We start from the raw sequence: 24079 nt of genomic DNA, 5'->3' as shown, positions 1-24079 counted from the left end.
GTATATAATACCCTCATATATACCCCTCTAAAATGTATGTAGGGGTACATATGTATATATGAGGCAGACAGACAGTGGTCTGTCTCCATGGTAGCTACAGCTCACAGCACCCACTGGTAGGGCTTCCTGCCCTGCCATTCCCTGTTGTGGTCAGAAGTAGCACTGCACCCCAGACCCCCGACCTGCCCCTCCCCCCTGTCATGCCCCAGATGCACACACTAACATGACTTGGCTCAGTCCCACAGCATTCCGTTGTCAGAGCACTCGTGAGCTCCCCAGCCTTGTAGGACTGTGCCGGGTCATGTACTGTAAGTATGAAGGTTGTTGGTGGTGGGGGAACGTGCAGGATTCATGGATTCCTAACTACGCCCCCGATGATGAGGATTGTAGTTAGGCAACAGATGGAGAGACGAAGGTTCCTCATCCCTGTAGTAGACAATCTGGTGCCCTTAGTGGTAGCTGGAGCTCCTCAAAATCTTATTTTTTAACAATACAAGTCAGAGCTGGGTAGATTATATCCCAGGTCCTCCTATGGGGAGTGTGCACCACGGTTGGGTTGACACTTAATCTGTACAGCGTTACCTATAAAATGGACATGTCCAGAAGTCTCTTCCACATATGCATCGATGCCTTGGGTGTCTGTAACTGTCCCCATAAATCCTTTGTTGAAATTAGGCCTGAAAAGAGATAATTAATGGTTTATGATTTTTATAAATAGGACTTAGCTGCAGTACCCAACACGGCCTATTGAGAATAGTGTTGCTATTACCCCTTTAAATGTGAACATATTTATTCACCTTTATTTCTCATATTTCACACGCTGCTTTTTTTTTTTTTTTTTTATAAAATTGCATCCAAACCACTGACTATCTGTATAGTAGCCTATCTATCTATCTATCTCCTATCTATCTATCTATCTACCTCCAACTGTCCCTGATTCAGCTGGACTATTCTGGATTCCAGGGCCAGTCCCATGTGGTAGGATAACTCCAATATGGCCACCATGTGGTAGAATACTTCCAATATGGCCACCTTGTGGTACAATAACTCCAATATGGCCACCATGTGGTAGGATAACTCCAGTGAGTCCAGCATGTGGAAGGATAACTCCAATATGGCCACCATGTGGTAGAAATACTTCCAATATGGCCACCATGAGGTAGAATACTTCCAATATGGCCACCATGTAGAAGCATAACTCCAATAGCATATGGCCACCATGTGGTAGAATACTTCCAATATTGCCATCATGTGGTAGAATACTTCCAATATGGCCACCATATGGTAGAATACTTCCAATATGGCCACCATATGGTACAATAACTCCAATATGGCCACCATGTGGTAGGATAACTCCAATATGGCCACCATGTGGAATCATAACTTCAATATATCCACCATGTGGAAGAATACCTCCAATGTTGCCGGCATGTGGAAGCATAACTCTAATATGACTGCCATGTGGAAGCATAACTCTAATATGGTAGGCATTTGATAGGAAAACTCCAATATGGCTGGGATGTGGTAGCATAACTCCAATATGGTCGCCATGTGTTTTCCATATACCCTCAAATGGTACCCTCTAGCTTAGTACACTCTCAGTCATAATTCAGATACTATTACTCCCAGTAGGTCATACTCACTTTTGCAAATGGATGGACTGGTGCACTTCATTATTTTGAAGTGTAAATGTAATTTCTTTATGTATATTCTGTTGATGTAGAGCTGTTGTCAGGCTTTCATAGGCAGTGGCCATCAGGACCCATTTACCTAAAGACTAAGATAAAAAATGAAAAATGTACAAAAATAAGGTAATATTATAAATACCAAATGTTTCCAAATATGATGTGATATAAATCCTCTGTAAAGAACCTGTGTTATGTATCCATAGTAGTAGCCTCCACTGGTGATGGGGAATGGAGCTAAAAATACAGACAATAGAAGATATGAAAGGGGCTGTGGAAGGTGTATTCTTCCTAAAGTTCCCCATAGACTTTAATGGAGTACACTATTAGACTTAAAATACGGATGCCTTTTATATCTATTTTGTTTTTGAATTTGCATTTTAATTTACTGCGTGTGAACATAGCCTGAAAATCTACTGACTTACGTCTCGGTAAGTGGTGGGCACCCATTGCTTCAGATGCCGAGAACAAGCTTCAACATCTAAAATACGAAAACACAAGATTGAGAAATTAGAAGTGGGTGTATATTGAGGGCGTGGGGGGGGGGGGGGGGGGGGGGGGGGGGGGGGGGGAGTCCCTTGCCTCTGTATACCTTGTATTAAAAGGGGTTTTTGGGACTCAATATATCATTATGAAATCAATGGAGTCTCAGCATCCCCAATGATCAGCTGTTAAACAGGCTTGGGAAAAGGCAGGGGTGCCTGGCACATTAGTTACCTGGCACATCTCTATACATTTGGTGGTGGCTGTACTTTATATTACAACAAGGTCACATTCATCTTATTAGGACAAATGTGAAGTGAATTGTAACACTATGCACAGGAACCACTAGAACCATACAGTTGTGCCTGGAAAACAATAAAGAGGTTGAGGTGATTCCAGTTACCCCCCCCCCCCCCTTATATCAAGTGGATCTTATAATAAGGACAATCCTACCATCATGTATTGTTATCCGTAGATTCTTACCATCATTGTCCTTGCTGCTTCCTGGTATGATGTAATTAAACTTTGTCTCAAAGCAAAAAGCCTGGGCCTTAAATACCTTGATGAAAAACTGTTTTTCGGTTGGTGTCTTGGCTGTTAAACATAGAGGAGAGAACAGATCAGCTCTTGTGTTTGTATATATATATATATATATATATATATGTATATATATATATATTCAGGCATCCGTTCAGAGCAAATGTTATAGTGGAGGAAGAAGAGAAATAAGGGGATGTTCCGTGAGGAGAAGTTGTAAAAGGGCCTCATGGCACTGAGTATAGAGCCATGTAGGCTTCTGGCCAGGCCTACTACAGTTGTGGATAGAACATTATGGATTTATTACAGATCTGAACCCTGCAAGCAGAGAATTGAAGGGCAAAAAAAAAAAAAACAGAAACAAAATAAATATATGTTGTATGTTGTAAGATCCCCCTATAGTCACAGATTGTACATTAGATTTAGTCGCAGTGTGAGCAGCCCTGGAGCTCTCTCTTATTTTAGAGTAGGCCAGTGTGCCTGTACTGTGTCTTATCTTGATTATAAAAAGCCTACAGTCATGGCCAAAAGTTTTGAGGATGACACAAATATTATATTTTCACATGATCTGCTGCCCTCTGGTTTTTATGTGTGTTTGTCAGATGTTTCTATCACATACAGAATTATAATTGCAATCATATTATGAGTAACAGAAGCTTATATTGATTAGAATGAGTTAATGCAGCAAGTCAATAATATTTGCAGTGTTGACTCTTCTTCTTCAGGACCTCTGTAATCCTCCCTGGCTGCTCTCAATCAACTTCTGGACCAAATCCTAACTGATAGCAGTCCATTCTTGCACAATCAGTGCAATTTGTCAGAATTTGTTGGTTTTTTTTTGTCCATCCGTCTCTTGATGATTAACTACAAGTTCTCAATGGGATTAAGATCTGGGGAGTTTCCAGGCCATGGACCCACAATCTCTATGTTTTGTTCCCTGAGCAATTTAGTTATCCCCTTTGCTTTATGGCAAAGTGCTCCATCATGCTGGAAAAGGCATTGTTGATCACCAAACTGCTCTTGGACGGTTGGGAGAAGTTGCTCTTGGAGGACATTCTGGTACCATTCTTTATTCATGGCTGTGTTTTTAGGCAAGACTGTGAGAGAGTCGATTCCCTTGGCTGAGAAGCAACCCCACTCATGAATGGTTTCAGGACACTTTACAGTTGGCGTGAGACAAGACTGGTGGTAACGCTCACCTCGTCTTCTCCGAATGATTCATCAGAGAAAATGACTTTACCCCAGTCCTCATCAGTCCACTCCCTGTACCTTTTGCAGAATATCAGTCTGTGCCTGATGTTTTTTCTGGAGAGAAGTGGCTTCTTTGCTGCCCTCCTTGAGACCAGGCCTGGCTCCAAGAGTCTCCGCAGTCTCACAGTGCGTGCAGATGCCCTCACACCTGCCTGCTGCCATTCCTGAGCAAGCTCTGCACTGCTGGTAGCCCCATCCCGCAGCTGAAACACTTTTAAGAGACGGTCCTGGAGCTTGCTGGTCTTTCTTGGGCGCCCTGGAGCCTTTTTGGCAACAATGGAACCTCTCTCCTTGAAGTTCCTGATGATACGATAGATTGTTGATTGAAGTGCAAAATTTCTAGCAGCGATACTCTTCCCTGTTAGGCCATTTTTGTGCAGTGCAATGATGACTGCACATGTTTCTTTAGAGATAACCATGGTTAACAGAAGAGCAACAATGATGCCAAGCACCAGCCTCCTTTTAAAGTGTCCAGTGGTGTCATTCTTACTTAATCATGACAGATTGATCTCCAGCCCCGTCCTCATCAACACCCACACCAGTGTTAATGGAGCAATCACTGAAACGATGTTAGCTGGACCTTTTAAGGCAGGGCTGCAATGATGTTGAAATGTGTTTTAGGGGATAAAGTTCATTTTCTAGGCAAATATTGACTTTGCAAGTAAATGCTGTTAAGCTGATCACTCTTTATAACATTCTGGAGTATATGCAAATTGCCATTTTAAAAACTGAAGTAGTAGACTTTGTAAAAATTAATATTTGTGTCATTCTCAAAACTTTTGGCCATGACTGTAGGTGACTCTGATAAGGAATACAGTTTATATATTATATGTTTGCATCACATACTCACAAGCAAGATATAATGTTCTTCCAGTTTTACTTTGTACCCCCAAAAGCAGAAAACCGTCATCACTGTGAAGGATCAAGGCTATGTTGCCATCTAGCAAAAAAAAAAAAAAAAAAAGGGAAAAAAGTTTGAAGCATTCTTTGGTTTATGTGCTCTAAGATAAAGGCACCTGTTTGGTTGGCCAGTGTGAGTGACTGTATGTAACTGACTAAAGGCCGTATTCCACAGCCCAACTCTGAGGAGCAAACGAGCGCTGTCAACTCGCTGTCGCTCCCCGCTCACTGCTGCCGCTATTACACGCGGCAGCAGCGAGCGGGTGAGTCCGGGAAGGGCTGGAGGGAGGTGCAGGGGGGCTGCCGGAGGGATCGCTAATCGTCTGGGCAGCCCACGGAGCGGCGGCAGCAGATCGCTGCCATATAAGTCGTTTGTCTTTCAAACGGCGATGTCTTTCAAATGACTTCAACGATCAGCTGACATGAACGATGTCAGCTGATCGTTGCCTCCTATTTCACCGGACGATTATTGTCCGTAACGGTCGAATACCTCCGAATACAGATGCTAATTGTTTCGTTGAGTAGGGTTTTTAGGCTGGGTTCACACTGCCTTTTTGCTGTCTGTTTACCGGAAAAACTGATGGAAAAAATGTTTTTTTCCATTGACTTCTATTATTTAAAAAAAAAAAAAACCAGATCAAAACAAATCCGTTTCTTTTTCTTTTCTTTTTTTTGGAGTGTACATAAAAACTTGGTCAACCACATTTTATCTGTACACAAAAAAAAAAATAAAGTCTGTTTTGATCTGTTTTTCATCTGTCAATGGAATGATAGATCCTAACAGATGCACACAATTTCATCAGTTTTTTAATCTGTTTCCTCTCCCCCCCCCAATTAAACGGATACATTAAACGGACAACAAACACGCAGTGTGAACCCAGTCTTACACAAATGTGTGTGGGTGTTCACCATTGTTTCCATAACCACTTACATATATTTAGATACTTTACCATTTTTTTTGTCTATACCTTTAGTTGGTTCTCCAAACTTCAGCTCTGAGACAACGTTGTCCTCTGGCCTGAGGGAGAAGGAAACCAGAACATTCTATAAGAAAGGGTTCCAGTGTCTAAGATATTTCTGCCTCTTTTTTCTAAACACTTATTGGTATTACATTGATATCTTTGTTATCTTAGGCTATGTTCACACTACATAAGAGACCAGACGTTCCGTGACCCGGCCAGGTCACGCAACGGCCGGTCTCAGAAAAGATCATTCGGCCCGGTACAGGAGTACCGACTGGATGATCTTTATCGCCGCTTAGTTCTGATGCGGGCGGGGCGCATGCTAGCGCGCCCGCATCAGAACTCTTCACTGCCCACAATGGAGCGTGTGGCCGGAGCCGCTCGCTTCATAGTGTGCACTGACAGGGTTTTCTGCGGCCGCTATTCACTAGGGATCCCAGCTGGAGTGTATACTATGTGTATACACTCCGTCCGGGATCCCTCAAGCTTGCAGCACTACGTAAGTTCCATGGAAATCAGGGCTGTTGAAACAAGGGCCGTGATTTCCATGGAACTTACGTAGTGCGAACATGTCCTTAGTCTGTTTTATGTGTAAATGTCAGATTTTTCCAGCTATTTGTGCCCTCCAATAAAATGGATGGAGACCATGAAAGGATGAGTTAGCATTGCAGGGTTCATGTGTGGCTATCAGGTGGGTGATTTTACCTTGGTATAGGAAGCAACAGAAGGCACAAAAGTCTGACTAAGGAAGTAACTCAGAACGTTTACAATACTATAACAGAGAGTAGAGAGTACAATGTATATACAGGTTGGATGACTGGTTGACCAAAGGCGGTTCTAGAAAATTTCTGACTTTGGGAGGGGGGGGGGGGGGGGGGGGAAGTGGGATCAAGTACCAAGAGGGTCACTGAGGAGAAGGGAATGTTCGGGTAGAACTCACGCTGTCATGATCTCTTTTAGAGTAATTTCTCCTTCTGTCTTACTGATCTCCAGTCGGGCAGTGTAGAGGATTCTCACGTTGTAATGTTGGTCCATAGAGTTTTGAGATTTAGCCAACAGATGCCAAGTGGTAAAGATATTCTACAGAAGTGGAGGGAGTATGAGAGAAATCATTATCAGAGGGTAGGGAGCAGTGTCGTACTGGGGTATCTGTGACCCACTAGAGGAAATGATCCTTGGGGCCCACCAATGAAGAACCAGTGAAAAACAACATGCCATTCAGTGTTTGTGCAGGTTCTAAAGCTGGGGGCACACCGGAGGATCCTCTGGTGTTCTGGTGGGCCAGTCCGAAACTGGTAGGGAGCTGTAAAAGGGTATTCTGACAAATATGGCTGACTGTTGGGGACCTAACCAATGGGACACCCATAGACAGACTCTTTGGAAAATAAAAGGTGGAATCTGATTGGTTGCCGGGGGCAAATGAGACAATTCTACTTTACACCATGTTTGATAAATCTCCCCCAATGTGTATACAGTTCTTAATCTGTAATGTCTGCAGGAGAGAAGACAAAGGGGGAACATGATCGAAGAGGCTCTTTCTATTATTCCCTAGATTTTTGCCACCACCACTTTTACCATGGGTTGGCAGCTCCACTAAATGGATCATTCTGGAGGGATAATTCCCCTCACAAATTCTTGGGTTATGGCCACACTTATGTTACCCTTTTACATTTTGTGGACTCAAACCTGAGATTCCGCCAGATGCAGAGGTGTCTTTATTTCAAGAAGTCCAGGGCATGTTTTTGCTGAAGAGAAGAGTAAAGATTATTGTAAACCACAATAATATATATTGTATGGACAAAAGTTTTTGGACTTATTACACCCCTAGGACATCACATTCTAAATCCATAGCCATTAATGTCTATCAATGGATTAGTAGGGATTAGTTTAAACAGATTTTCTAAAGAAAATATACTAATAAACTATCCAAAACAGTTCCTGATCAGCAGGGACCCCCTACCAATGCCCATCAGCTGTTTGGCACCCAGACTATACAGTGAATGTGGCCGGAAGCAGTTGTCTCCAATCACTGTGTAGTGGTAGTGATGTGTAACCGCAACTCAAATCCAATTCAGGTGAACAGGAGCTGAGCTGCAGTTACTAAGTCTGGCCACTACACAGGGAATGGAGCCAACTGCTTTCAGCCCAGTTCATTGTGTAGTGTGGGCACCATCCAGCTGATGCCATAAAACGAGATCCTGTGGATGGCTCATCAGCTATGTTTTGTCCGGAAAAAACCCTTTAAGAGTAGAAGCTGTTAAACCCATAGTGACCCATAGAGGTTTGTATTTCGTCAAGCAGGCAAAGCGAGTGGTACACTATAAAGAGACCATGCTGGTTAATGATGCACATTGCTTCCCCATGATGGCTGCCATGAATTTCACACAGTGCACATGCGCGGAAATAATCAATAATCGCCTAACTTTTATAATGATGATTGAAGTGACTGATGATCATTTTCTTACCATAATCATTAGTGATGTTGAACTCCTTATAAAAGGTTAATTCCTTGCATGTTCCCCATTCCTTGAACTCTTCCAGATTAAAAGTTGGATTTGAAGATGATCTCACTAGAGACAGGAAGTAATAGGTGGTGAGGGTGATCCGGTATGTGAGATGATGAGTTGCAATATAGGTTGCATATAACTCTAACAGCTATAAAAAGTGGCACTGCTCTCAGGGGTCTGTATAAGTGAGTACCTTTAAAGGATAACTACATGCAGATGTGTCCAGCCTTACCTTTCCTTTAGTAATTAAGTAATCTTAAAATATTTTTTTTTCTGCCTACAGTTATTACGGGAAGGGGGGGGGGAAGACTCCTTCTATATGCATGTACTGGCACAACAAAAACTTTAAAAACGGGGCAGTGATTTCCCCCTAGTGGTAACATCAGGCAGTCAAAATATTATTATTTGTCATTTATTTTTAAAGCTTTGTTTTCTAAATTTCTAAGTGATGTTAAGGAGAATATACATTATGAATGGTTATGAAAAGACATTATAGACTATGGGACTCTTGGCTGGATTACTGGTCTCGATAGAGGAAATGAACGGTATTTAGTTTTTGTATATTTTTTTTTTTTCTAAATTTTAAGTGATGTTAAGGAGAATCTACATTTTTTTATCCAAATATTTATACCTGAATACTGCCATAAAATGTAAGTTTGTTTAAAATATACAGACCATACTACTTTTTAATAGGAAAAAAAGCATTTAGCAACTGAATAATCCTGCCAGATCATATCTAAATAATCCAACATAACATAATTGTGAAAAAGCTCCCATTTAACTTTCATAGAGTGCTGTAATACTGCCATATGTACAGTATATGTTACAATTATATGTATAAAATCTAAATAACATTACAATTTAAAGTGATACTATATTCAGCTACCCATCACCCTAAACTGCAGGTAATGTCCATCAGCTGAGCTGAAGTCCTTCCTGGTCATGTGTTCCAAAATGACCAGGAAGGTTTGGCAAAAAAATCCCTCTCTTTAATCCACAGAAGCTGAGTCAATGAGGCCTGGTCTTAGACATCTGTGCCCTAGGCCTGCTATGTCTCTCCTTCTATCTTCTCCACCCTCCTTGTCATCTGTAATGCCCTCTGCCCCGATTGGGCATGCTGGAACAGATGATAATGGGGAGAACTACTTGCTGATGGCGTTACACATGACAAGGAGGGTGGAAAAGAAGGAAAGAGAAGCGTTCTAGGCCTAGAACACAGATGCCCAGGACCACGCCTCATTGACTCAGCTATTGATTCAGCTGCTGCGGATTAAAGATTATTTTTATTGGCAAACCAGCAGGTACATTTTGGAACACTTGACCGGAAAGGACTTTAGCTCAGCACACAGCCAGTACCTGCGGTTTGGAGGGGTGGGTGGGTAACTGAATACAGTATCGCTTTAAGGCTATGTTCACACTGCGTAAAACTACGGCCGTAGTTCTCGCCGCAGAACTACGGCCGTAGTTTTGCAGGGTGGGACATAGCTTTATTTTTAATGGGTACACACATCGTATATGCTCCGTCCGGGATCCCGTGCGGCGCCAGAAAAAACTGACAGGTCATTTTCTCCGGCCGGAATTCAGTGAATTCCGGACGCAGAAAGACCTGTCAGTTCACACAGTGAAGCGAGCGGCTCCGGCCGTGCAACGGGAAACTCTGATGCGAGCGCGCGCTGATGCGCTCGCATCAGAGCTCCGCGGCCAGAAAGACTTAAGTACCGGCCGAGATGATCCGGCCAGAAACCGGCCGTTCCGTGACCCGGTCGGGGTCACGGAACGGCCGGTCTCATATGGCCATACAATCCTATAGAATAATTGGTGGTCATAGGTTTAAAGGGGGTTTCTGGCAAATAAAAATAATTTTATTCTCTGGAAAAACCCTTTAATCTATTTTCAGACAGAGTGCTGAGAATACAGGGAACCTCTCATCACTTTTACACTATCTGAACTTGAGTCTCCAGTGGCTTTTGTCCACCCTACCGGCCTTCATTGATAGATTTCTCTTAATACCCAAAGAAGGAGAGATCTATCGCTGCTGGTGGGAAGGGAAAAGCAGCCAGGGTCCGCCCAGGTGACTCTGCATGACTATTATAGCTAACAATACCTCCTCATTATTCTGCTGTATACATCTATGACATTTTTAAGGGACCCCTGCCTATAATGCTGTAATAGATAACAAATATCTGTCAATCAAGACTGGGGTGGGAAGAAGCCACTGGGAACTGCCCTAATGAATCATCATTCGAACAGCATGATTAACTTTATATATACTATACTATATACTATACTCTCTATAGTGGAGAATGTGAACAGTTACATACACAGGACTCACCGTATAGGGCTGATGTTTTAAGAATCCCATTTGATACACGGTTGATCATTATAACATCATCATCTTCAAGCTCAACAATTGTGATCAGTGTAGAGGCTGGAGGGAGGAGGAACATACATCATGTTTAGTCATCTCCAGTCACTATGTTGTGATATTGTCATCCATTCAATAGGGGAACTTCAAGTTCCTGAACCCAGTGCAAAATCTATGATGGGACCCCACGTCTGACACTAATACTTGTATCTCATGAGGCAAAAGTGGCCTTGGCCCTCCTTACTAGTGATGAGCAAACGTCCCGGACACTAACATAAAAAAAATGATCGTGATTGGTTCGTGTTCGCCGAACATTAACGAACAAATAACAAACGAACACTATGGGGGAGATTCATCAAACATGGTTTACAGTGAAACTAGCTCAGTTGCCCCTAGCAACCAATCAGATTCCACTTTTCTTTCCTCACAGACTCTTTGGAAAATGAAAGGTGGAATCTGATTGGTTGCTAGGGGCAACTGAGCCAGTTTCACTTTACACCATGTTAAATAAATCTCCCCCTATAAGAGTACGTTTTGGTCTAGAGTTACGCACATGTGTACAGATTTTCAGATGCAAAGCGTAAAATGCATAATAGCGGAGCATTTACGTGGTGCGTAGCATTAGCGTATCTTTTCTTCGCCGTGCATATATACACAGTGACGTGCATACATGTATCAAGCAATAGACGCAAGGAATGCTAGGCCGCAGCGTACAGTCAGCTCAGCAAGTCAAGATGTCCCAGAACGTCAAGACGTGATGGTGTCTCTGCAGTGTTCTTTTGCAAGATGTCCCAGAGGGCCTTGCCTTTTGTCCTTAGAGAACTCAAATACATTGTGAAGATAATGGACAGAATGGACTATGATCTGCATCATGGCTCCATGCAGAATCCAAACATGCATAAGAAAAAAAAAAATGGTTAAAATTATTCACAGCCTGTATCAGAAGTTATAGGGGTGAAGGACTCCAGGCCAGATCCAACGCAAGTGGTCCGAGTAGTCCAAGACTTAAAGGTGACAACCTTTGTGGGAGCTGTCATTCTTGGTTATTTTGCAGCTTTTTCTAAATAGTTACTAGTGCCCAGAATCCAGCATGCTGGGAAGGAGCTGGTTAGGCATGTGCCCCAAATGTTGGGTGCAGAGGGGATGCCACCAATGAGCCATTCTTCTACTATGGCCAATGAGAACTGAACCTGGTGAAGGGATCCACAGCTGTAACTAAACAAGGGCACAGTGGGCAGTTTTCTAGGGTCATGTATGGTTGAGGACCCTGCTGTAGAGAGGGGCAAAAATGGTCCATCAATGAGCTTGGTCTGAGCTTGGTAGATCCACCTTCTACTGTCTACAGTATTATCATGTCCTGCTTCCTAAAAACAGCAACATCCCTGTCATTGATGTGAATGGAGGTGAGCTGCACATACCCTATAAATTAGAGCTTCTCAAACTTTTGGTTTTTTAAGCCTCGCCAGGCAATCCATGCTTATGTAGGGGCCTCACCTATTTACAAATACTGCACAACACCAAATACGGTACCCCCATATAGTACACATAATAGACCCACATTTCAGAAATAAATATTGCGCCACCCGTAGGAAGCCAACACCAAAGTGCAGCAATACCTCTCCACCTGTAGTAATCTAACAAGGCAGTGCGGAAATACATACATCTTAACCCATTTCTTCCCTACACCACTTTCCACATTCACAGCTCTGTTGTAGAGATTTAGATCACAGAAAATCATTACATGTGGAAGGGGAAGGTCAGGAGCTCTCACCGCTACTCGGAGATGCCGCTTATCTCTTCTGTTTGAGGTCACCTGTGCTTTCTATGTTCAGTTACACTGCCCCCAAAGTAATAACACTTGGAGATCATAGTCATGTAACCATTATCATGAAATCGTCATGTCATTGATGTCATAATCATAACATTGTCCTTAACTTACTGTACGTACAAAGCCTACACTGAGAATATAGGGCTGTCATTGGTGTCTGCTGTGAAAGCTCTTGGTGTGTGCTGATGTCAGGCACAGGCAGGGACCCTGTTCCCTACGAGACTGTCAGCTTTACAATTTGAGAAGTGCTGCTGTAAATAGATGTGAGATATGGTGCTGTTTTTGAAAGACAGCCGCCATGTTTTATTCTAATCATACACTTTAAGTAGTCTATTCACCCATATTACGTGAGCACTTACCTTCCTTATCTTTTTTATAAGTCAGGACTTTTTCTTCCTCAGGGACCCTCTGTAAATGAGTTGGCTTATCAGTGATCCCCTCCATACTGTGGGTAGAAAAGATATTAGGAAATTATAGAAGGATACAAAAGCAGAGATGTGTCCAGCCTTACATTTCCTATAGTTAAGGATTTCCATTTCTCATAAAAACAGTTTAGCACAATATCACAACATTTTTTCATATAGCTAAAAAGGCTTCATTTACATAAAAATGTCTATGTGCCCACCCATAGACAAGCAAAGTACTGACATCTCAAACCAGACAATATGTGTCCATCTTTAGCTTTCCTTTAGTTAAGGGTTCCAATTTCTCAATAAACCAATTCAGCACAATATCATGACATGGTATCTGAACACTTCATTGACATAACACACCCATAGACACACTCCACATTGCCAACAAGGAGTGTCTCTAGATGGATTATACCAAACAGCCTTAATAGCGAGTGTCACCCATAGACAAGCACAGGACATCTCAGACAATATACCACACTATACATTGAGAAAGTACATGTCTGTATGATAACACCTTAACGATTATAAATATGCATAACATAATGGAAAATTTGGGCTTCAACCACAGAATAATAATGGATACCACTCAACTATGAAGAGTTCACCCCAAGAAAATGTCAGTTCTCGTAGAAGTGGAAACCTGTTCATGTAAACTTACGGGTTGAAGAATTCTGTAATTGTTCCCTCCTTCTCTGTCAGAGACAATTTGGCATAGGAATAGTGCACGTTACTGAGAACAGTCAGAGTAGCCAATGTGGTTTGGGCCGCTAAGGCTTTGAGGTTCCACAAGCCATTTAACTGTATGAAAATAAAACGAGAAATACTAAGCTTTGTGCACAGTACTACTTAACATTAAAAAAATCTCTTTAAAGGCTATCACCCTCCCAGACAATTGTGAATGAAAGCCATATTCAAGTATTTTACTAAAATGTCAGTATTTCAAAGTTAATCGGTTCCAATGTGTTTTGGGCATAGCATCGCCCTTCATCATGACTGCTTCCTGAGTTTAGTAGAGGAGAAATTATATGTCCAATTAAAATGGCCACCCATAAGTGTCCAGCATGGCCTATGAAGGTTACCCTCAAGTACGCCCATGGGTTTCCTATCCTAGAAAGAGAGGGCACATCACTACTGGGACTTAAAGGGATTATCCAGTGAAAATCTTTTTCTTTCAAATCAACTGATATCAGAAAGTTATATAGATTTTAGTGATGAGCGAATAGTGAGATATTCGAATATTCGATATTCGTATGAATATCCCGCGAATATTCGAATATTCGTTCGAACGTTCGATCCCATTAAAGTCTATAAGAACAAGTATTCGATTAATGAAAAACATCTATTTAACCATTTGGAGGATAAAACCGGAAGCTGGAGGACTTGAACGCTTATCGAATATTCATAGAATATTCGCGGGATATTCGTACGAATATCGAATATTCGAATATCTCACTATTCGATCGAATATCTATTCGATCGAGCAGTATTCGCTCATCACTAATAGATTTGTAATTTACTTCTATTACAAAAATCTCAAGTCTTCACATACTGATCAGCTCCTATAGGTCATGCAGGAAATGTTGTTTTATTTTCAGTCTGACACAGTGCTCTCTGCTGACACCTCTGGCTGAGAGAGGAACTCTGTCTTGGTTTTCTATAAATCCCCATAGAAAACCTCTCCTGCTCTGGACAGTTCATGTCTCGGCCAGAGATGTCAGTAGAGAGCACTGTGCCAGACTGAAAATAACACTACTTCCTGCAGGACATGCAACAGCTAATAAGTATGGGAAGACTAGAGTTTTTGTAATAGAAGTAAATTACAAATCTACAGTATATAACTTTCTGACACCTGTTGATTTGAAAGTAAAAGGTTTTCGCTGGACAAACCCTTTAACTGATCCTGAGAATTAAAGGGATTACACTACTGGTTTATCCCCCTTTTCATTAGACATGGGTGCCTACCGCTATTATTAGATTATCCCAACACATTCCCATTCATACCACTGGTGGAGATGGCCATAGGACGTTGGGTTCCCCACTAATCAGAAAGTGATATTATATCCTAGCAATGTGTCATCATTTTATAATAAATATGTATATGGGTTTTTTCCCAATATTAGAGCTTTTTAATTAGTAAAAAACAGCAAGATTTTTTTTTTACAACAGGAGACTTGAAGACGTGATCCTATGTAGAGCAATATGTAGGCTGATGAACAAGCAGAGGGAGTCTCCTCCATCTGTCCAACTACTTAGATGCCACAATTGCTTAGCTCAAGGTATCTAGTGTCTAGGGGGCTAAGTGACTTTGATCAGAGGTGGCTCAGATCCCAGCCAGTAGGACTGCACTAAACCCTCTGAATTACAGATATACAGTATCTAGCACCTGTGCTAGGTATACAGCAATCTCCCATACAATACTATATATATATATATATATATATATATATATATATATATACAGTGGTGCCTTTGATTACGAGCATAATTTGTTCCGGGACAATGCTTGTAATCCAAATCCACTCTTAAACCAAAACAAATTTTCCCATAAGAAATCATAGAAATGCAGACAATTGGTTCCACACCCCAAAAATAAATATTTATTATTCTGAATAAGATGCAAAACAGATGAAACAAACATTCAGAAACAGCAGAATCTGTGATATTATAAGTTACTGTACAGTAATGGAGAGGATGGGAAACACAAGGACTGACAGAGACAGCAGGGAGCATGAAGGAATGAGCAGGGGAGATGTGGGCACATACATGCAGCACTCTCTTTCCGGGGAGAGAGGGGTTACAGCTATGGAGAGATTACCCCCACAGTCCTGTCCCCTGATGCAAGCCCCAGCCTGAAGTGGATCTGCTATGATTTGGAAGGTGAGGGAGGCTTCCTGGGTCAGAGTACAGGGCTGTAGACCCCGCTATGCAGACTATGCCCCTCCCCCACTCGCGCTCCCACCCAGTACAGGGAGCTCTTACACCAAAGCAATGCTCTTAAACCAAGTCATAATTTTGAAAAACTGTGAGCTCTTAAACCAAAACGCTCTTAATCCAAGTTACTCTTAAACCAAGGTACGACTGTATATATATATATATATATATATACACACACACACTGTATGGGAGATTGTTGTATACCTAGCACAGGTGCTGCATGTGCGATGAGTGTTGGAAAACATAGAACTTATGAAAAGGGTAAATTCACTCACCCGAGGGATTCGTAGATAGGGCGCTGTTTGGTAATCTCTTCCATTAATCTATCAAGAGAGGCACAAAGTCATCTGAATTCAAAGTCAGGCTTCTTTACTGAATTGCTAGCTAGTGATACAAGGCAGGGCATTGTCTACCATGGTACTTGATAACACAATTTTTTATACACACTCTTCACAATGATGGCTTTCGGCCATAATACTACATATTTCGTTGGTTAGGACCAGTTCACACTGAGTAAACATAGCGTAATTCCCCGGCAGACCTCTCCACTGCGGAATCCCGCCATGCTCAGTGTGCTGCTGTAAGTGAATGAGAGGGCGCGTGTTCGTCCGTTGCCGCCGCTCTCCGCTCGAAGAAGTATTACTGTATGCTACTTCTTTGAGCGGAGAGGAGAGGGAGCGGACGAGCGCGCGCCCTCTCATTCACTTACAGCAGCACACTGAGCGCAGCGGGATTCTGCAGCGGAGAGATCCGCCGCAGAATTACGCCGTGTTTACTTAGATTTGATCACTTTTCTTATACAGCAGTATACCACGTCATGCGATCCACCTCATCTATGTGGCTATTATAGCATGTTGTACAATAAGTTCCGTGTTAACTTTTTCATGTTGTGTACAGAAGTTGTTTTTTTCCCTATAGTTGGGCAGAGGATGGACCCCGTGTTATATTGACATAGAATTATTAATATATTGGTTATCCTTTATTGTATTATAGGGAAGAGTTATGCTAGAGATGGGTCAGCATCACTATTCACACATACCACATCAGGGAGTTACCATAGCAACACCATCTGCCTCCTTAGGCCCCGTTCCCACTAAGCAAAGCTAGCGGAATTCCGCGACGAACATGTTCATTCTTCAGCACGTACAGAGCAGGAGCATAGACTCCCATTATGAGCGGGAGGCTAACGGCATTCCGCGGCGGACAATTCCGTCGCGGAATTCCGCTAGCTTTGCTCAGTGGGAACGGGGCCTAAGGAGGCAGATGGTGTTGCTATGGTAACTCCCTGATGTGGTATGTGTGAATAGTGATGCTGACCCATCTCTAGCATAACTCTTCCCTATAATACAATAAAGGATAACCAATATATTAATAATTCTATTATAGGGAAGAGTTATGCTAGAGATGGGTCAGCATCACTATTCACACATACCACATCAGGGAGTTACCATAGCAACACCATCTGCCTCCTTAGGCCCCGTTCCCACTGAGCAAAGCTAGCGGAATTCCGCGACGGAATTGTCCGCCGCGGAATGCCGTTAGCCTCCCGCTCATAATGGGAGTCTATGCTCCTGCTCTGTACGTGCTGAAGAATGAACATGTTCGTCGCGGAATTCCGCTAGCTTTGCTTAGTGGGAACGGGGCGTTAGTGTACTACATTAGCTAGGAGACAGGTCCAGCAGATGGGCGGAGCTATTCTAATGCGCTCCCCTGAAGAGGCAGTTGTGACAGGAATTCCCTGAGTAGTTGAGCGCAGCTGTGGTAGGAATAATATCCTCTGGGGGAGCTAAAGCCTGTGAGGAGATTTACTGGAGACAGTCTAACAACTTATGGAGATAGTGCGACAAATAGGAGTTGTGGAGCCAAGGAGCTTATTTTATTAATGACCTTACCAAGAAAGCGAGCCTGATCCACTTACTCATCAAGGTATTCACAAGGGCAACTTCTCAACAGACCCTCAGTATATTCTGGGAACCGAAACACTGTGGCTTAAGGCCCGGCCCAGATAACCCTAAAAGTCTCCCATTTCACTGGGTTGTGGTTCACTACCTATCCAATCTGTGGCAGTATTTTCCTCATGGAGAGGGATATAGTTATTACCACTCCGCCTGTGACAGGACATATTTTCATTTATTCAATATAACCTCTACCCCCCCCTGAGATCCCCTCACTCCAGCCTGCTACATTAGCACCTGATGGAACTGCCACTGTTGCTGCTTCTATTCTCAATCTTTTTATATTGTCAGAAGGGGGCGGAGCTGTGACAATCTACAAAACAGTTTTACATAAGAGACTTAGGGTGGTATTACACGGGCCGATGGGGGCCCGATAATACCTGTAAACGAGCGCCGATCTGCTAGATTGGCGCTCATTTACTGGGCCTATTACACGGCCCGATAATCGATTAAGAAGGGCTTCAGGGACATCGTTACCGATGTCCTTTCAGCCCATGTTTAGGCTAGGTTCACACTATGTAACTGTGCGGCTGTATTTTTTATGCGGCTGTAAATGTGCGGATGAAACTCCGGCCGTGGGAAAAAATAGACATGCGGCTCAAAACATACGGTCATTTACTTGGAAATCTGGTTCAACTAAAAATAACAAATAAAATCTTAAGAAAGTGATGCAAACACCTCTGGATGCATCTGGGAAAGCAGGGAACACAGTTTACATGAATTGCTATTACCGGGGTTTGCGATCCTCTGCACTATAGCCGATGTCTCTCATGGTTAATCTATTAAAATAATAAAACACATTTTCGTTGTAATAAAGTCCCTTTCGTTGTTCAATAATTAAATTTAAACTAATCCATCATTTTGCAATTAAATATACTGTTAAAATAAATAGATATATAAATAAATGTATATTTATCTATATATTTATTTTTTGACAGTATATTGAATTGCACAATGATGGATTCGTTAGAATTAAATTATTGACCAACGAAACTGAATTTATTTAATCGAAAATGTGTTTTCTTAATTAAATATTAATTAGTACAGGAAGCTCCATAAGCCGTTAATTCATATGCCGGCAATAGAGCATTCTGTACTAATCATCACTTTACTTTAATGAAAACATCAAATGTTTCTTCTAATTATGTTATGACAATAGCATTATTAGAAGAAACATTTAGAATTATATGTGCGCTCAGCTGATTGGCTGATCGGCTGAGCGCACATATAATGAGCCGGTCCGCAGCACAGTGACTTCATTGTGCTGCGGACCAGCGAAGAGGACACATCGGGGGGAGTATAGAGCTCTCCCCACCCCCTCCCCAGCACTGCACCCCTCCCAGCAAGGAAGGGGGGGTCAGTTAACCCCTTCCTTGCTGGGATGGGTGCAGTCTGACATCAGTCTGGCCCCCAAGGGGTTAAGGGGGATGCAATACATCCTCCCTTAACCCCTTGCGGGCCAGACTGTAAGCAGTGATCTGTAAAGATGCTGCATACTGTAAGGAGCACAACACCGCTCACAATGATGGGTGTTGTGCTCCTGTTTGTGTGTTTTTTGTGTGTTTCTCCCTTTTTGTTTTTCAGATATCGGTATCCTGTGGATTACGTCGGATTCCGTGGACTACGTCGATGACCAACGTTTTTTTAATGTTTTCTTTTAATAAAATGGTCAATGAGGGGTGTGGGGGTGTTTTTATTTGAATAAAAATTTTTTTTAACTTGTGTCTTGTCTTTATTTCTTTACTTTATAGACTTAGTAGTGGAAGCCGTCTAATAGACGGAATCCATTACTAAGTTGGGGCCTAGTGTTAGCCGGTATAAAATGGCTAACACTAACCCCCTATTATTACCCCAGTACCCAATGCCACCAGGGGTACTGGGAAGAGCCGGGTGCCAGTGGTCCCGGAGCGTCAAAATTGGCGCTCCTGGACCGGGCGGCAGCAGGCTGGTAAGATTTAGGCTGGGGAGGGCCTAAACCAATGGCTCTTCCCACCCTGGTGTTACCAGGCTGCTGTCGTTTGGTTTTTAACCCGGCTGGTTATAAAAATAGGGGGGACCCTATGCGTTTTTTAAATTATTTATATATTTTTTTAAAAACCCGCATAGGGTCCCCCCTATTTTTATAACCAGCTGGGTTAAAAACCAAACGACAGCAGCCTGGTAACACCAGGGTGGGAAGAGCCATTGGTTTAGGCCCTCCCCAGCCTAAATCTTACCAGCCTGCTGCCGCCCGGTCCAGGAGCGCCAATTTTGACGCTCCGGGACCACTGGCACCCGGCTCTTCCCAGTACCCCTGGTGGCATTGGGTACTGGGGTAATAATAGGGGGTTAGTGTTAGCCATTTTATACCGGCTAACACTAGGCCCCAACTTAGTAATGGATTCCGTCTATTAGACGGCTTCCACTACTAAGTCTATAAAGTAAAGAAATAAAGACAAGACACAAGTTAAAACATTTTTTTATTCAAATAAAAACACCCCCACACCCCTCATTGACCATTTTATTAAAAGAAAACATTAAAAAAACGCTGGTCATCGACGTAGTCCACGTAATCCGACGTAATCCACAGGATACCGATATCTGAAAAACAAAAAGGGAGAAACACACAAAAAACACACAAACAGGAGCACAACACCCATCATTGTGAGCGGTGTTGTGCACCTTACAGTATGCAGCATCTTTACAGATCGCTGCTTACAGTCTGGCCCCCAAGGGGTTAAGGGAGGATGTATTGCATCCCCCTTAACCCCTTGGGGGCCAGACTGATGTCAGACTGCACCCATCCCAGCAAGGAAGGGGTTAACTGACCCCCCCCTTCCTTGCTGGGAGGGGTGCAGTGCTGGGGAGGGGGTGGGGAGAGCTCTATACTCACCCCGATGTGTCCTCTTCGCTGGTCCGCAGCACAATGAAGTCACTGTGCTGCGGACCCGCTAATTATATGTGCGCTCAGCCGATCAGCCAATCAGCTGAGCGCACATATAATTCTAAATGTTTCTTCTAATAATGCTATTGTCATAACATAATTAGAAGAAACATTTGATGTTTTCATTAAAGTAAAGTGATGATTAGTACAGAATGCTCTATTGCCGGCATATGAATTAACGGCTTATGGAGCTTCCTGTACTAATTAATATTTAATTAATAAAACACATTTTCGATGAAATAAATTCAGTTTCGTTGGTCAATAATTTAATTCTAACGAATCCATCATTGTGCAATTAAATATACTGTCAAAAAATAAATATATATATAAATATACATTTATTTATATATCTATTTATTTTAACAGTATATTTAATTGCCAAATGATGGATTCGTTAGAATTAAATTATTGACCAACGAAAGGGACTTTATTACAAAGAAAATGTGTTTTATTAATTTAATATATTAACTATTAGAGGCATCGGCATTCGGCATCATTGCCGGCTATTTTTGAAGTACTCCGTACGGACTGCCTGTCAATCCTCGGCCGCATGTCCAGCCGCAAACAATGGTCTTATTCATTTTTTACGGGTCCGTTTACGATCGGGCCGTAGATTCATACATAGTGTGCACTGTGCAGCCGTATATCCTATACTTTCCAGCGTACGCATGAACCACCAAAAATACCGCCGCAAAATTACAGCCGCAAATACAGCTGCACAGTTACATAGTCTGAACCTGGCCTTAAACTGTATACATTACCTGTCCAGGCTTCAGGCCTTCTCTTCCTCTGTGCTTCTCCCCTGGTCCCGCGCACTACAGCTTCAGAGCGGCCTGTCCCAGCTGACAGGCTGCTCAGCCAATCAGTGGCCGAGGAAGAGGAGCCCTGCAGCATGAATAGGTGTGTATTCCTCTTTGCATATCGTCAGCGTTGGCCGTGCACCGCTATTACACCCGACGATTATAGGTTAGAACCTATATCAATAATCAACCGATGACAACGATCATCGGCTGATCGTTGTCTTTATTACACGGAACAATAAACGGCCGGATAGGGCCGATTCAGCCGATTATCGTTCCCTGTAATGATACCCTCAGGCAAAGAAAAAAAAAGTAGGCAGCATTGGGGGTCAGGGGACATTCAATTGATGTTCAAGCAGTGTTTTTCTCCTACTTTTTAGTAAATCCCTTTTGGATCATGTATTTTAGGCTACCAAGGTAGAATAAAATATCCATTAAAAAAAAAATTGTAGCAGTTACTAAAAAAATACTTTTGTCACAGAGACACGTCAGAAGTTATTACCGGCTGGGGTCTGAGTGTTCAGACTGCGACGGATCAGGCATATGAGCGGGGAGAGAGGCATGCGGCAGGTGTGTGTCTATGTGAGTGAGACTGCCCCATAGATTTATATTATGTAGCCATCTCGGTCATAGGACACAGAGCCAGAAGACAATGTGCTGAGCGCTGACTCCTCCCCATTGCTCCTGGTCCGAACACCTCAACTGATAAAAACGTTTGATATGTCATCTGGGAAGAGCATTAAGAATAAAACATTTTCTACTTTGACTACTTACATTTTCGACATCAAATGGCAGCACCTTTCCTTTAAAGCAGGGGTCGAAGGCGCTCCCCCATGTTATATGAAGGAGACAGCCAAGAATCAGTCGGAGGATGGTGGTGGTCCTCATGGTTGAACAAGACGAGAGAAATGGAGACCTGATTTCCCGGAGCAGGCTTTAATATAGCCCTATATTCACCCAGTGAAAAACTAGATCCAACACCTATCACCAGGGGTCATTGATCTGAGGTCCTTTGGGGGCGAAGTAACAAAGTGCATTTCATAAAACTAAATATTAACACAGACAAATAAAGTAATTAACCCATCGTATTACAAAGCTTTCCCCCCTGATACTTTACAATAAGTTCTTTTTTATGTGTGTCACATACATAGAAGAAAAGCAGCCTTATGTCAAGAACAAAGCCTCATTTCTAGCACACCATTACACTGCAGTCAATGGAAGGAGGACTTATTTACCAGCCCTTCTTCCTTCCCTTTCCTTGTAGAATAGAACAGTGGTGCAACCTCTGGAGCCATATCTATTTATCTATCTTATTTGCTAATAATTCGATCTGGCAGAGAGGAAAAGTCACATGAAGATCACGCTACCCCATGGCCAAAGGAAAGTAGGCAACCTGAAGTATCCCCTCTCCATGACCATAAAACGTTTAAGGTTGTAAATACCCTATAAGAAAACCATACAGGTGCTATCGGACCAATGCAGGCTTGGTTTCTATTGCATGCAATGATCACCCCTGTCTCAGAAGTTATAATTTTGAGATGATGCCGATGTGGATTCAGTCTCCATTAAAGAGCGCTATATCTTTCAAATGCAACCCCAGCCAGGTGTCCCCCCAGCATGGCCAACATCGCCAAGCTGAGACCTATGGTATTATGGCTTTGACTGAATTACAAATTACACTTAAATGTGCACTTGTCATTTTAAGCAGCTTCTCGCCATTTCATTATATTTGTAACTTTGTTAACAAAAAAAAATAATCCTTTCCACAGAAAACCAGCTCTAATGTGTTGGACACTACAAGGCGTCTTATATCTTATGAATCTGTTATCCACTGCCTCTTGCCAGAGTAAACCTGTCTCTACTAACAGCTACATTAGGTCAAATATCATGGTGTGTGAGTGGGGCTTACCATGTGCTCTGTACAGGAGTGAGAGAGACAGATATAGCCTGGCCTGTGTAAATGCAAGCTGAGAAAGGTGGGGAAAATAAATCACTCTGTTCCTCAAAGATAAATCAAGGCTTCTATCTCCTGTCTCATAACCCTTAAAGATTAAGAAAGCTGTCAATGGTGTAAATACAGTGTCTATAATGTTTTGCTGCAGTGTCGTCTCCCCTTCCCCTCTCCCTCTTTGTGTCTTAGTAGAAACTGGGATAGTAGCAAGTAAGTGCTTACAGTAACCCTTTCTTTGCTGTGATCCTGGTGTTTCTTTAATTTCTGCCTACAAAACATCTTGCAATAATAATAATAACAATTGTATTTTCCAGGATATAAGACGACTTTTTAACTCCGAAGAATCTTGTCTTGAAACAGTTGACTATCTTGGGCCTGTTCCCGATCTCCGCACGTCTTCTTCTCCGCTTCCTTTCCCGGCGCAGCCAGTGTGACTGACGTACACTGACTGCGCCGGGGATGCCCAAAGCTCTCCCGAGCAGCCGAGCGTGTAATCGGACATGCTCGGCTGCTCGGGAGAGCTTTGGAAGAATGACAGAGCCTTGGAGTACTTCCAGAGCCTCCCGAAGCCTCTGTCATTCTTCC

The 24079-nt window shown here is 42.6% G+C and overlaps 1 protein-coding gene across 1 annotated transcript in view; it reads right to left on the bottom strand.

Annotated features, from left to right (window-relative positions):
• Window positions 1-22470, bottom strand: part of LOC138766336 (uncharacterized) — a 34544-nt gene extending 12074 nt beyond the window's left edge. Inside the window, exons 1-14 of the mRNA XM_069943874.1 lie at window positions 22318-22470; window positions 16141-16188; window positions 13590-13729; window positions 12878-12963; window positions 10658-10753; window positions 8284-8388; window positions 7505-7563; window positions 6759-6898; window positions 5825-5874; window positions 4807-4896; window positions 2652-2762; window positions 2111-2166; window positions 1644-1777; window positions 583-677 (exon numbers count right to left, since the gene is read on the bottom strand). Coding sequence (XP_069799975.1) covers window positions 583-677; window positions 1644-1777; window positions 2111-2166; window positions 2652-2762; window positions 4807-4896; window positions 5825-5874; window positions 6759-6898; window positions 7505-7563; window positions 8284-8388; window positions 10658-10753; window positions 12878-12963; window positions 13590-13729; window positions 16141-16188; window positions 22318-22431 — 1324 coding nt within the window. The 5' untranslated portion in view covers window positions 22432-22470. The remainder of the gene's footprint in view (window positions 1-582; window positions 678-1643; window positions 1778-2110; window positions 2167-2651; window positions 2763-4806; window positions 4897-5824; window positions 5875-6758; window positions 6899-7504; window positions 7564-8283; window positions 8389-10657; window positions 10754-12877; window positions 12964-13589; window positions 13730-16140; window positions 16189-22317) is intronic.
• Between the last annotated feature and the right edge of the window lie 1609 nt (window positions 22471-24079).

The sequence above is a fragment of the Dendropsophus ebraccatus genome, chromosome 10 (assembly GCF_027789765.1).
Source record: "Dendropsophus ebraccatus isolate aDenEbr1 chromosome 10, aDenEbr1.pat, whole genome shotgun sequence".
NCBI classification, from domain to species: Eukaryota; Metazoa; Chordata; class Amphibia; order Anura; family Hylidae; genus Dendropsophus; species Dendropsophus ebraccatus.
This window is presented reverse-complemented; position numbering and strand designations above follow the sequence as displayed.